The sequence below is a fragment of the Anoplopoma fimbria genome, chromosome 18 (assembly GCF_027596085.1).
Source record: "Anoplopoma fimbria isolate UVic2021 breed Golden Eagle Sablefish chromosome 18, Afim_UVic_2022, whole genome shotgun sequence".
NCBI classification, from domain to species: Eukaryota; Metazoa; Chordata; class Actinopteri; order Perciformes; family Anoplopomatidae; genus Anoplopoma; species Anoplopoma fimbria.
The window spans coordinates 9,389,416-9,402,946 of record NC_072466.1 but is presented as its reverse complement, the minus strand read 5'-3'; the positions used below and the strand labels follow the sequence as shown (position 1 = coordinate 9,402,946).

The 13,531-nt window shown below is 41.9% G+C and overlaps 2 protein-coding genes across 2 annotated transcripts; one reads left to right on the top strand and one right to left on the bottom strand.

Moving 5' to 3' along the window:
• Nucleotides 1-310: 310 nt before the first annotated feature.
• On the bottom strand, nt 311-11,918 carry parp1 (poly (ADP-ribose) polymerase 1). Its single transcript, XM_054618257.1, has 23 exons — nt 11,718-11,918; nt 10,747-10,909; nt 9,820-9,935; nt 9,457-9,671; nt 7,326-7,416; nt 7,106-7,222; nt 6,741-6,917; nt 6,400-6,562; nt 5,964-6,104; nt 5,606-5,845; nt 5,374-5,439; nt 5,145-5,277; nt 4,731-4,926; nt 4,500-4,628; nt 4,174-4,257; nt 3,809-3,931; nt 3,577-3,705; nt 3,330-3,428; nt 3,025-3,177; nt 2,715-2,842; nt 2,542-2,603; nt 1,685-1,799; nt 311-986 (listed from the first exon to the last, which is right to left on the bottom strand). Exons 1-23 carry the CDS (start codon nt 11,838-11,840, stop codon nt 905-907), a joined length of 3,045 nt encoding a protein of 1,014 aa, XP_054474232.1. The 5' UTR covers nt 11,841-11,918; the 3' UTR covers nt 311-904.
• LOC129107029 (adenosine receptor A1-like) lies at nt 7,953-9,340 on the top strand. The gene is made up of 2 exons (XM_054618366.1): nt 7,953-7,966; nt 8,230-9,340. Exons 1-2 carry the CDS (start codon nt 7,953-7,955, stop codon nt 9,338-9,340), a joined length of 1,125 nt encoding a protein of 374 aa, XP_054474341.1.
• Nucleotides 11,919-13,531: the final 1,613 nt, after the last annotated feature.

Here is a 13,531-nt window from a genome sequence, read left to right as displayed (position 1 = left end):
TTTTATTTAACATAGAAAACCAAAGCCAGTATAAAATTATTTTTTCAAATGGGAAATTGTTTTAATAAATACTATTTCTCTAGGGTTACTAATGTTTACATGTCCTATAAGATCCAGCTTCATACATACCATGACCTGCCCAAGGGTTAATGGGAATAAAGAGAAAGCCTTAAAAGGAAATAAATCCATCATCTCATCACTTGACATGCAAATTTACATTCATTTCCACACTGTAATGAAATCCAACAATTGAAATTGTATCCAACATGCAGTGGAAGGAAATAATGATACACACAGGCAGGAATGACATTTTGAAAACATTTTTATTGTATTTTTTCAGCAAGGAAGACAGTTTCAGAGACAAGCAACAAAACAAATATATACATGTCAAACCTTGTACAGTATCTTTGAACCAAACAGTCTACAAAATGTTCATCTCAGCAGCTACTGGTTTGTGTACATCCGCAGAAAATCCCTTCTAACTTTGCAGGACTAAACCTTACCTAACTAAAAGGTAAAATGAAGAAGATCCTTTTCAAAATCAAGATAACCAAGTGAGACAGAAAACTACAGACATTTTCTGATGTTCATTTCTAAACCAAAACCTTTCTATATAGTACGCACCACTTGTTTCAATCACAATATTTAACTGTGATTTCTGTGTCTCTTTTCTGAGCAACTGAAGTAGGTATTTAAGTACCTAATGTGCTACTAAGGAAGACTGCCAGCTAGTAAACCTGACGAAAAAGCCATAAAGTGTCTTTAGACTTCTGTTGACCATTGAAAAGCATGGTAGAGTACGACTCCTTTACCAAACATTTTCTGTTGCAGAGAATGAAGCCCAGGCGTTTGGAGGCAACAGTGGTATTAGTTTTCACTGAAGAGGGTCCGGACAAGGCCCTTCTCACCACAGGGACGTCTGGTAGTTAAACTTGATCTTCAGGAGATACTTCATGTTTACCTGGGACACATCATACACAATGTACCTGGAGGAGCGGCAGTTTAGGAAAACAAACACTATACAGATAATATGACTCAGTGAAATAAGAGGAAATTTCACACAAATTACAGACATGAGGTGAACAGAAATAGATGATTAAAGGGAAGTGATAATGAATTAACAGGCCTGTGAAGTAAATCTCACATCTAGGGAGGGAATTTGGTTAGAAAGGTTTAAACCTCTGTTTTTATTTTTATCCTGTCAGTCAGTTTAAATCAGGGATTCATGTGTCAGTTTATACCAGATTACCTAATTTCATCCTGGTATAAAACCCTGTTGGTGCCTAAGAGTGATCTACATCAGGATCAGGAGGTTAGAAAACAACCCTTCTCACAGTAAAGATAAGATATGCGTGCTACCACTTTTAAAAACAGCCATCCAAGATCAATCTAATTTTGAAATGACTTTGCAATATTGGTCTCAATTCAGTTATGAGAACTTGGCAATAGAGTAAAAGCAAGAGCACAGCAGTGACAGCTTAATTACATATAGTGATAATAAATTTAACTTTAGTCAGTTTATCTAATGTCAACAAACAATATGTAATGCCCAAGTCTTTGACTCTGCACACACAACAAACTACTAAATAAATAAATACTTATATGGCAAAGCGGGAAAAATAAGGGGTAGTTTTGAAAAATTATTATAAAAGTCATAACCCAGGTGGTCAGTGTTAAAGGATACTCGTTGTACAGGAGACTTGTGTCATCAATGTTGGTGTTGGCTCCTTTTCCCAGAGGCACTTGCACCCCGTCCAAAGTGACAGATGCACCTGGATCAGGAGCAGTTCTGCCCAAACCTGCAAGAACAAAAAGTTTAATGAATGAAAGTCTTTTCAACTTTTATAATTAACAAAAGGCACTTGAGTAGCCAAATGTCCTACCATGATAATGACAGTGTTCAACAAAAAAAGTTATGCAAATCAGGCACAGTGTGTAGGATTTAGGAAAATATATGAGCAGAAATGAAATATAATATTCATAACTATGTTACCCTAAGTGGATAATCAACTGAAATTTAGAATTATTGTGTTTCCGTTATCTTAGAATAATCCCTGAATATTTCCTCATATCTAGAGGAGCAGATCCGCTTCACAGAGTCCACGGAGCAGATAAACCAAGAACTGGCTCTAGAGAGGGCCAAAAACATTTTAACTTTACCTGAAGGCCACTGTAGTTCTCTAACACGCTTTTGAATCTACGGTAATATAAGCTGCAGAGTGCAAAACAGTGGTACCGTCAGCTGCTCTCTGTCTTCTGTTGCTCCTAAATTAGTGTTATTATGGTAAAGGATGGCCTCTGAGTGAAATTAACTGCATTACCACGTTTTGTTTTTTCCCCACTCTGGATTACGTTCACGCAGTCTTGAAAATGGAGGATTGAGCGGAGGGGTACTCAGTTGGTTGCAATCTGCCATCTCACTGCAAGATGCCACCAAATTCTACACACTGTGCCTTTAAGAATATATGTCGATCCCAAACCGTTCCTCAGACAGCACATCGACAATCAAAATAAAGTTTGCAGTGGCTGAAGTTTACTGACCTTTAACACTGTGCTTGCCCTTAGGTACTTTTGTAATGTGGGACGCCTTCTTCAATTCATGCCTGCATAAAAAAAAAAAGACATGTATATATATTATCATCACACATTTTTAAAGCACATGAAAAGGTTGATATTCAGGCTCTCTTTTTTAAAGAACTCAAACTGTCACTTACATGTTGCCGAGAGCAACCTCAGCCAGCAGTAGGAGGCCTGTAGGGTCCGACTGGGACGTGTGACAGTAGTTCGCACTCTTGGACACCATGTCGGCAAAGTACACACCTTTACCGAACATGTAACCAGTCTAGAGAAAATGAAGCAAAACAGAACTGACTGAAAAGGAGAAAAATATACTTAAAACATGACGGAATATTTTAAAAGGTATTCATGAATGTCAATTTATTATTGTAGCTTAAGCAGAAATGGAAGAACAGTTTTTGGTTCCCCTCAAACTTTAACTCGGCCCAACCACAGACAAAAACTCACCACTGGGGCCTCTGGAGGGGCAATGCGAAGACCCTGAGACATGATACCAGCGTAGTTGGTGGTGCGAGAACCGTGCCACAGTAGCTGGCGATTGTGAAGCTCCTCGAAGGGACGGAACCGCTGGCGCTCTCCCTCTCGAACAATTTTGAAGATCTAGAAGACGCGAAAAATCAGGAAACACAGCGAGATGGTAATTTATGCTGGACAACAAAAGTACATACAGTAGATATAAACAGTAATACACATACTATAGAAGAATTTACATTAAGTTTGTGATTGAATCAGCAATTAAACAGTTGACTCACCTCTTGAACTTCAAGTGTGTACGTGTTGTGTGTAGCAGCGTGGGTGTTCTTAACATATTGCGTAATGATCTCAGCCTCTTCTGTATTCTTGTCAACAACCTGTGAAACGACAAAATAGACTGTAATCTTTCCATACAAAAATGTCTTCATACAATGACCATGCTGAACATTGTTCTAAGAGAAAAATGGGGGGAAATAAAACCGTCCATAAGTATGAAAGAGTAAAAGGTAGAGTTACACTCCTCACCTCAATCTTGGTTTTGAGTTTCTCATAGTTGATGTCAATGGGATCACTCTCATTGTCCTGGGCCCCTCCTCTCAGCAGGCTGTATGCCACCTCAATGTCCAACAGGTTGTCCAACATCTGAACTTTAGCCTGAACAGTGATGTATGTTGGATGTTGTTAGATGCATTTATACTCCACGCGTTTATAAAGCAAGAGATAATTGTACAGTAGGATAACGTATTTGTGTCCTTACTTGGATGTAGTCCAGGCTGTTGAGCAGCGGAGGTTTCTTCATGCCGAAGTCGTGAGGTATCAGGGTGTAGAAGCGATTGGAGAGATCCAGGACCTGGGCCTCAGACTGACTATCTGATACAGCCTGTGATAAAACAAAGCGACCCAATTACTATTAAAAAAGATTGCATTGTCAGGGGAGAATGTGCGCTTCAGATGTCTGGTCCAACCAGTGTCTAACTGAATAAAAGGAAAGCAGGACAAGGAAAAAAAACCCTAGAATATTTTTAAGTGGATTGCAATGCACCACACAGTGCTAGGAAGAAGAATCACAATAGAAAGGCAAACAGTGAGACAACCCTCCTGGAGGGCTTGTTGGGTTCTGACCTGCTGGACTTCAGTGAGGAGAGAATAGGCACTCTGGATCTGCCTCTTACTCAGCTTTCCAAGGGGCATCTTCTGGAGGTCAATCTGAAGACAGGACAGGAGAGATAAGATATACGTATGGGGGACACGAAAGATTATAGGACACAGTGGTGTTGTATTCAGAAAAATGTATTTACTTGACCAAAAAAATAAAATCAAGTTTAAACAAGGCTCTATTGAGATGGACATGTAGACTTTTCCTTTACACTGTTATACATAAATTAATAAAAGGGAAAATAGTTCTTATTTCACATGTACATGGCCACAAACAGAATAAAGAGTCTTACCTCAAACTCCACCATGGCCTTCTTCATGCTCTCTACATCAAAGATCATCTTGATCAGCTCCTGGACCGGCTTGGCCAGCTTGGATTTGGTGCCGGCGGTGGCCGTCAGCCTCTTCACTGCTTCTTCATCCTGTCAAGAAACATGAACACACCGCAGAGCCCAGTCAGACACAGACAGAAACAAACAGTCAGTTAGGTCCTTTCTGGTTGTGAGTGTGTTGATGGTATGTACCTGTCCGTAGTCGATCTCCAGGGGGTAGAACTTATTGGGATATTTGGTGAAGTTGGAGGAGCTCCATTCGTTGCCCGTCTTCTCTTTGTAGACAACCAGGAAGTTGTCCAGTGCAGAGTTTTTGTCGTGAAACTTGTCGAGCTTGTTGCCTCCAATGGTGGTGCCCACTCTGCCCCATGACCTGAACACCCAGTATCTGGAGATACAGGAATGATTGGCAATGTAAGAGATAGAATCTAGGTAGAATGATTATTCTGATACAATTATTTATTATTATTTCACTGCACTGCAGCAAGGAAGCCAAGACAACCCATAAAGTGAAATGTATGGCATGGCTAGCGCAATATGAAACGTTTAATAACCTCTGCACAGCAAAAAAAGAAAAGTGAAATGATTTCCTTCAGTCTCACTGACCGTTTCTGTACATCGTCCTCCAGCAGCTGCAGTTTATAGTAGGAGTTGGTTCCTCTGACGATGTCCACAAGGCCCAGCGTAGCACTGTACATCTTCCCGCTCTGCTCCAGGACATGAGCGCTGTTCTCCAAACCTAGGAAATACAAATCATCAGTCAAAGTCAGAAGACCAAAAACAAAAAAAAGGGAGAGAAAAGTTTATGTTTTCAATGCAGGGTGCTCATGACTACCTGAATCTGGATCCACAGCAGCTCCTCCTTTGACTGTGAGTTTCATCTTCTTGGATTTGCTACCAGCTGTAATAATGTAGACGCAATTATTCATAAATATACACCAAAGACTATAACACAAGTCTAGATGAACCACCCCTCTAAAAAAAACACCATGACATTTAGATAAACATCTATAAGCACATAAACAACAGCAGCAAATATTAACAACAGCTAAATAAATATCCTTTACCTTCCTCCTCCTTCACCCTGCCTGTGCTCTTGGTAGCCAACGGTCCGGACTTAGAGGCTACAGACGAAGCTGGTGCCTCGACTTTGACCTCTGCACCCCAGGGTGAAATGGCGTGCAGGGAGACCAGTTCCTGGAGGGCTTTACCCGACGACTTGACGTCTGTGAGGAAATCCTCGGAGACCACACGCACGCCATTGTCTCTGGCTTCCTCCATTTTCTTACTCATCTTCTCCACCTCCTCTGTGAAATATTCAGAAGGAAGCAGATGAGATACAGACAGCAAGTTAGAAATATTACATCGATGGTGCTCACTGGCCCACATGTTGGTAATTCTGCAATTTTTTGACTGGTGACTCACTTTTGGTGCTGAGGCAGAGAGAGGCCTTATTGGCCGTGCTGGTAATCTTCCCGCCCATCTCCTCCACAGCAGCCTTTAGATCATCCTTGTTCTTGGACAGCTTGCCCACAGTTATCAGCCTCATACCAGTGAGAGGTTTGTCTATGGGATAGAAACACAGATATTACACAATGAAATCAAACATTAAAACAATACCATTGTATGGAAGTATTTAAACTAATGGTTTGGTTTTAAATATGTGATGTTCAAATTGCACTGGCCATGGCCGTCTTACTTTGTTTTCGGTTTATTTAAATAAGATTTAAGTGCACTTTAAATGCATCGATTGAATCAAATCACAGACAGGGAGGATACAAAATTCCAAATAAATATTACACAACAAAATATTTTAATATCTGCAGGATATTGACGCACCCCTTCAGGTGTGTTCACTAACCTGCGGGGGCTCCCTCTGGCAGTCGCTCGGTCGGGGCACTGGACGCACTCGCCAAGGGTTCTGCTTTGACTTTGGTGAGAGTCTGGGTGGGGGCCTCCTTCGGGTAAACTCTGTCCTGTCGCTTGCACTTGAATTTTTTCAAGAAGGGAACTTCGTGGAATTCCTAAAAGGATTGAGCCAGAATATTCCAAATAGTAAATGTAGGTAAATGGTAGAAATGTAGCTCAATTACCAGGACTAATTCATACCTATATTTCCAACCATAACTAAGCAGCTTAAGGCTACATTGAAATATCTCCCCTATAAAGAACCAACAGGAGCCCTGAGATGAGGTAACCTACCTTGGGGATGACCCAGTCTCTGCGTGTGGGTGTTGTGGTTTTGAACACGCACTTTGTCCAGGCGGAGATGTCCCCTGTGCAGTAATAAGCGTCGCCCTTGAACACCACCTGGCCCTTGCACTCCTTACAGGCCTCGAGAGCACCAAAAGCCATGCCATCAGCCAGGCAGTCCACCACCTGTGGGTTAAACAACAAAAACGTGCTCATCATGGAACAATAACGTGAGCTGCATCGGGTATAACAGGGGCTTAGGTTAGTCGTTTATATATTATATACACAGAAAAAAATACAAAAAACACTTTCTACCCCAACACAACTGTCTGGATTCCTTAAAAAATGTAATTTCATTTCAGAGGCTCTCCTACATTTGATTCTCCAGAGGGAACCTCTTGGCCATTTGCAATCAGCAGCTCTTTCATATCATTGGTTGAACAAAACTTCTTCAGCTTGTCCTTGATTCCCCAAACTAGCGTGCTTTGGTTCTGCAGATGCACAAAAAAAAAAAAGCAGCATATTAAAAACATGGTCACCAAACAGAATGTGATCTTTTCTGCAAAATACGATATAAAATGGAGAACAAGCTACCTTCAACTGCTCGTCCAGCTTCTTCTTCTCATCCTCTTCCTCTTTCTTTTGTTTCTTTGATGCTCCATCCACCTCATCAGCTTTACGCTTCCTGGAAGAGCAAACAGAAGTTCCAAAAAGTTTTTCCTCAAAACTTTTGTTGTTTTGTTTTTTTAATTATTCAGCATGGACAAAAAAAGAAAAAGAAAAAAAAAAGAAAAAAAAAGAGGATTAAAAAAACATCCAAATGAACTTCCTAAATGAGGCCAAAAGGGATACTGGAACAAACAAGCCTGATTGTGACACCTCTATTCATTAGGAGAAATTCATTAGGGCCCCATCAGTTAATAGACACCCACACACAAGCAGGTACATGTCTCCACATTCCCAGGTGTCAATGCTGATATCATCCACCTTGCCCTGACAAGAAATATTCATTAGCCTCCCCATGAGACCAGACACACACACACCAGCACACAGGCACCAGTTAATGACCATCCAGTAGCAGCTGGTCTCCATCTGATCCTTCATTGCGCAAAAAAAAAAACAAGACAACCATCCCTTATCAGACAACTACTGATGCCAAGAGGGAAGAAGGGACTTCTATAAAAAAGGAGCATCTTCAGATTTGTTCAAACAGAAGTGTGCATGGGATGTTTAATGTGAGGATAAGTGTGTGTGTGTGTGTGTGTGTGTGTGTGTGTGTGTGTGTGTGTGTGTGTGTGTGTGTGTGTGTGTGTGTGTGTGTGTGTGTGTGTGTGTGTGTGTGTCATCAGGATGGCTGAAGTCCAAACAACGATGACATTTTAAGAAGAGCTATCCTGCTGATTGGTGAGTAACTTTAGTTTGCTTTCTTGTATTTCATCGCCCGACTGAGCAGTTAAACTTGACTTCTAACTTGAATCTAATTTTTTTTTTTTTTTAGGGTCAACCATGGAGAACAGCACTGCACTGTTGAACCTCTACACTCTCCACCAAACTATAAACTCATCCCGTCCGTCTTCTCCTTTCCAGACGTCCTCAACTCCATCCTCCTCGAACACCTCGAACACCTCCTCCTCCTCCTCCCCCTTCCTTCCCCTCCGCCCGCTGACCTGGTGATTTCCCCAAATGTGGCCTACATGGCGGCGGAGCTCATCATCGCCTTGCTCTCGGCAATCGGCAATCTCCTGGTCTGTGCCGCCGTGGGCCTCAACCGCAAGCTACGCACCGTCACCAACTACTTCCTGGTGTCGCTTGCGGTCGCTGACGTCTGTGTGGGCGCGGTCGCCATCCCCTGCGCCATCCTGACTGACGTCGGTTTACCGCGTCACAATCTCTACCTGTGTCTGCTCATGCTGAGCGTTCTGATAATGCTCACCCAGAGCTCCATCTTCAGCCTGCTGGCGGTGGCCGTGGAGCGCTACGTGGCTATATTCATGCCCTTCCGCTACCAGGTCTTGATGACGCCTCGTAACGCCTTGTTGGTGATCCTGACCACGTGGCTGCTGGCCTTTCTCATCGGGCTCGTGCCTCTGATGGGCTGGCACAAGACCCCACCTGATTCAGGCTACTGTTTCTTCGTCTTGGTGGTGGACATGACCTACATGGTCTATTTCAACTTCTTCGCATGTGTTCTGGCCCCGTTGGTGATCATGTTTCTCATCTACGCCAAAATCTTTATCGCAGTCCACCGGCAGGTGAAGCGCATCGCCTCGGAGCAAAGCGGCAGAGGGGAGGGGCAGATGAAGGCTGCGGCCAGCATGCGCAGAGAGATGAAGACGGCCACCTCGCTCTTCCTGGTTCTCTTCCTCTTCACCAGCTGCTGGATGCCCCTCCACATAATCAACTGCTTCCTGCTTCTCTGCCCAAACTGCCCCGTGCCGCTGGAGCTGCTTCTCGCCGCCATCATCCTGTCACATGCCAACTCTGCTGTCAACCCTTTCCTGTATGCGTACACGATGACGCCTTTCAGAGACACCTTCAAGGCCATTTTCATGTGCTGCAGGACGTTGAGAGTGAGAGAGGCTTTCAATGAACTCAGCGGTGATGATTGAGAGGCGGCGGCGGCACCACGATACGCACGCCGGCGCTGAAACACTGAACACTGTATGTCACATTTTAAGTATCCAAACCTGCACCAAATAACATTAACCCTTCTTCTTTGACTCACCCTTCAGTTTTGACAACAGGGAGCCTCTTCTTCAGTTCCCCCTTGTCTTCTTCCCGCAGTGAGTTGAAACCCTTCAGCTGGGCGGCGTTGTACTCAGGCTTGAAGACCAGTTCCTCCCTGCGGCTCACAAAACACGCCGTGTGGTACCAGCGGTCGATCAGACCCAGTTGGGGCTTCTCCGGGTCCACAGATTTCTTGGATACACGGATCTGATCCTGAAAGGAGAGAATCATAGACTCTGAACCCCAAGGGAACAATCCCACTTAAACAAACGTACATGATATCTCATACATATGTCATATTGAATAAAATTAAAGCATTCGTAACAGTTTTCCCTTTGTGCAAATACAAGTAGCTGCTCACCTTTTCTATTTTCTGATCACAACCTTTGCATGTGCTGCGGTTGGACTTTGCATATTCAACCGCAAAGTCATTCAGTGTCTTCAGTCCTTTAGCTCCACCCTTCTGGTCCCCTTTTCCTGCAAGAAGGAAGTTATCCAATTTGTATTTCCGAGTGAAACAAGAGTAATCGAGTAAAATATATGACTTTATCATTATTTAAATATTTGTTATTGTTTATCTAGGGGTGGCTGTGTCTCGGATGGCTTAGAGCGGGTTGTGCTTTAAACAAGGATGGCGGTCAAACCCCCGCTCCTTCTGTCTGTGTGACTAAGTGTCCTTGAGCAAGACACTGAACCCAAAGAAGCCTCCTAAACATGCTCCTAAAATGCTTAGCCTGGGTTAAATGCAGAGGTCAAATTTCTTGTATTTACCTGTATTTTTATGATGAATATAATAAAGTTTAGCTTATTTTATGCAAGATTTCGAAGAAAAAATATATTTACCAGGACAAATACATTAACAGAATATTCGTTTTAACACATCACAGGCAGTAATTGTACAGATATTGTATAATATATGTCAAAACTAATCTACAGAGATGCTTCATGTATTTTCTAGAAGCCTGTGTTTTCTATAACTGCTGATAACTGATTGCACTACTTTTATCACTGAAAAGATGTACGCAAACTTATTTGACAGAACAATGTTTACTAAGCCACTGAATAAAAGCCCTTCTATGTATAAATGTAATAAGCTTTGTTTGTCAATCAACCTTAATAGAAAAGATGAAGTAAGCTGCTCCACTAAGGAGCCAGAGGCTTGAGATGACATTAAATCATCTCGATGAAGCCAAACTGGGACAAACAGTCCGTACATCTTGTGTGTGGAAATGTAATATTTAAACAATCCATTAAAATATACGTTAAATGCATAAAGTCGAGTACTGACCTCCAGCCGCTCCGCCACTCTCAATGGCCTTCTTGACCTTCTCCTGGTCGTCCCAGCGGAGGTCAGAATACCCAGAAATGTCAGCAGTCGACTGAGCCGCTGCTCGCAGCCAGAAGCAGGAGAAGTGATGCCAGTGGGGGACTTTCCCATCAAACATGGGGGACTGCAGGACAAAACAAACACAATACGTTCAAAGTCAACCAGTGATGATCTTGTTTGTTGGGAGGATAAGGACAAATATTTCACCATAAAGTGATGCTATTTTTTTTTGTTGCATCTTGTAGTTCCAGGACACAATAAACAACTACTACAACCAGGGAGAATGGAAATACTGCAACAGATAGTACATGTGTGGCCAAGTTTTGATTATTATTATTATTATTATTGTTTCAAATGAAATGGCTTATTTAAATGACTTTAAATGTAATAGGCATAAAAAGTGATGAGCATGTGCCCCTGCAGACTTGGCTGGCCTTTAAAAGTAAAGTGATTGAGGATCTGGAGCTGCTCCACAGGCCATGAATAAAAAAATGTTAGCCTCTTAAGTTAATTAATTAATTATCTGTGTCGCAGCAGGCAGACTTTGCAGTGTATTTATAATACTGCTGCTGTGATTTGTGGTAGATGGTCACACAGGCCATTGTGCAGCTGTCGTGAAATATATGAAAACATACAAAATGAATCACGGATGAGGCAGGGTGCGTGACTGCACGAAAAAGAGTCCGACATTAAGACATGCTCAGCGGCTCTTTGTGAGCGACATTCACCAGACAATGCTGAAGAAGGCCTCGCCTAACAAAACTGAAACCACGCTATAAAAATACACAATTTCACTCTCTCGTCAAATCATAAATATAGCCTCATCTTCGCAGAATAAACCAGCTGAGGTTGCAGACGCTGGCGCTCTGGCAGCAGGCCGGCTACCGAGCATGTTTCCCCGGATGGGCTGTCTGCAGACGTCGCCTCGTTACCTGCACCATGATGGCCATCCTCAGAGAGTCTTTAGCGATGTTCTCTTTGCATTTCTTGCACGATGCGCGGCCGCTCTTTGCATACTCCGCTTTGTACAGCTTGTCCTCCTGAGAGTCCGCCATGCTGCTCTGATATTACTGCTGAAATATAAATGCACAGACTGCGAGGCTAACTAAACTTTTCTCGCACAGTCAATGCAAAGAGAAAGGAAGCAGCGAAGAGATGAGACCCGAGCGAGGAGCTCTCACTCTGTCTCTGTTTGCTGAAACCAAAACGTCCACGGAAAAGCATCAGAAGCTCTCTAGCTATAGATGAAATAACCACTAAACATTTACAGTTAATCAAGGCTTTGAGGAGTTTTGTGTATCAGGTTTCAAGCTCTATTGTAAATCAATCAATGATTGCATTTTTTCCCCTTTGTTTTCTTGTTGTTTATAATGTATTATTATGATTATTATAAATCATATTTTGTAAAAATGCTTTTTCAACAATATTTCATACCATATCTATTTTCTTTTTGTATTCGTTATAGTATTGTGATTTTTTAAAATATTATATAGGTGGAGGCTTCAAATAAGCCCAGTGGGCTTTCTGCCTCTTCCTGCACTGTAATATCATTTATCAATGTTGTGTTTTTTTTAATATATTTTTCAATTGTGCAAATAAACTAAACTAAACTAAACTAATCCATGGAGGCAGCATATCCACAGATCAACCATGTTAAGTTGTAGGCCTACATCTGGGCAGTAGTGCTTCAGGGTCCCAGCCAGATGTGGGTTGGTACCCTGCACATAAAGCTGCAGCAGACTTGGACTTGAGTCACAAACATGTGGACTTGCTAAATTTAAGACTTGAGATTCCCACTTCTTGATGACATGGGACCTGAAAATGAACTCTTGAATTTGGATCTAACAACAATAAAGAACACCTAAATTAGACAGAAACAGGCAGACACAAGAATAGCTCATTTAATGCATTGAAATGTCTTTGTTATGTAACACGCAATAACAGTAACTAAACCCTGAATTTATTTTATGGTCATTCAGTCAGAGACCTTAAAGACTTTTGCTGATTGCATTCTGCTTAACATTTGTGACTTAAACTTGAATGGACCTCAAAGACTTGAGACTTTACTTGTTCTCGTCATAACTAGTATGAGACTTTGACTTTTCCATAAAAGACTTGAGCTACAGTAAAAACTACTGATCTGCATTAAAATAGTAATGTTGTTGTGTAACCATGGTGGTTTATGAAGGCAAACTCTGATACTTTCTAGACTAAAGATCTTTTAATTTAATGGTTTTCAGAAACTAAATATAACACAGAATATAGTAAATTGATTTCATATTCATTCCCGTACATGTCGGTAGTGAAACACTGAACGGCATTAAAAGAGAGAACATTTACAGAAATGAAAACTTAAAAAAATCACAAGTCAAACTTATCTTAAAGGTGGCTTCTTGTGTTAGGTCCATCAGACGCCATATGAGTTGTGGGTTTATTCTTCTGTATATGACTCTGAAAAAAAAAATCTAGTGCAAGAACATAAAGGTTAATTTTCCAACTACCGAGTGATCCATCTTTCACAATATACGATTAAGGGAGTCGGCCGCAAAATACGCGCGCGAGTTGCAGACAGAAGTAATGGAGTCCAGAGAATGGGGATGCGATCGTGCTCATCCTTCAAAACATGTGAAATAATTCAGAAGGAACAGAGGAAGCTCTGCTGAAGAGCTCCGGTCAGTCCACATGGGCCTGACGGGAGGAGTCGATGTGTGCAAAATAAATTCACATTATAATATATTTATATACC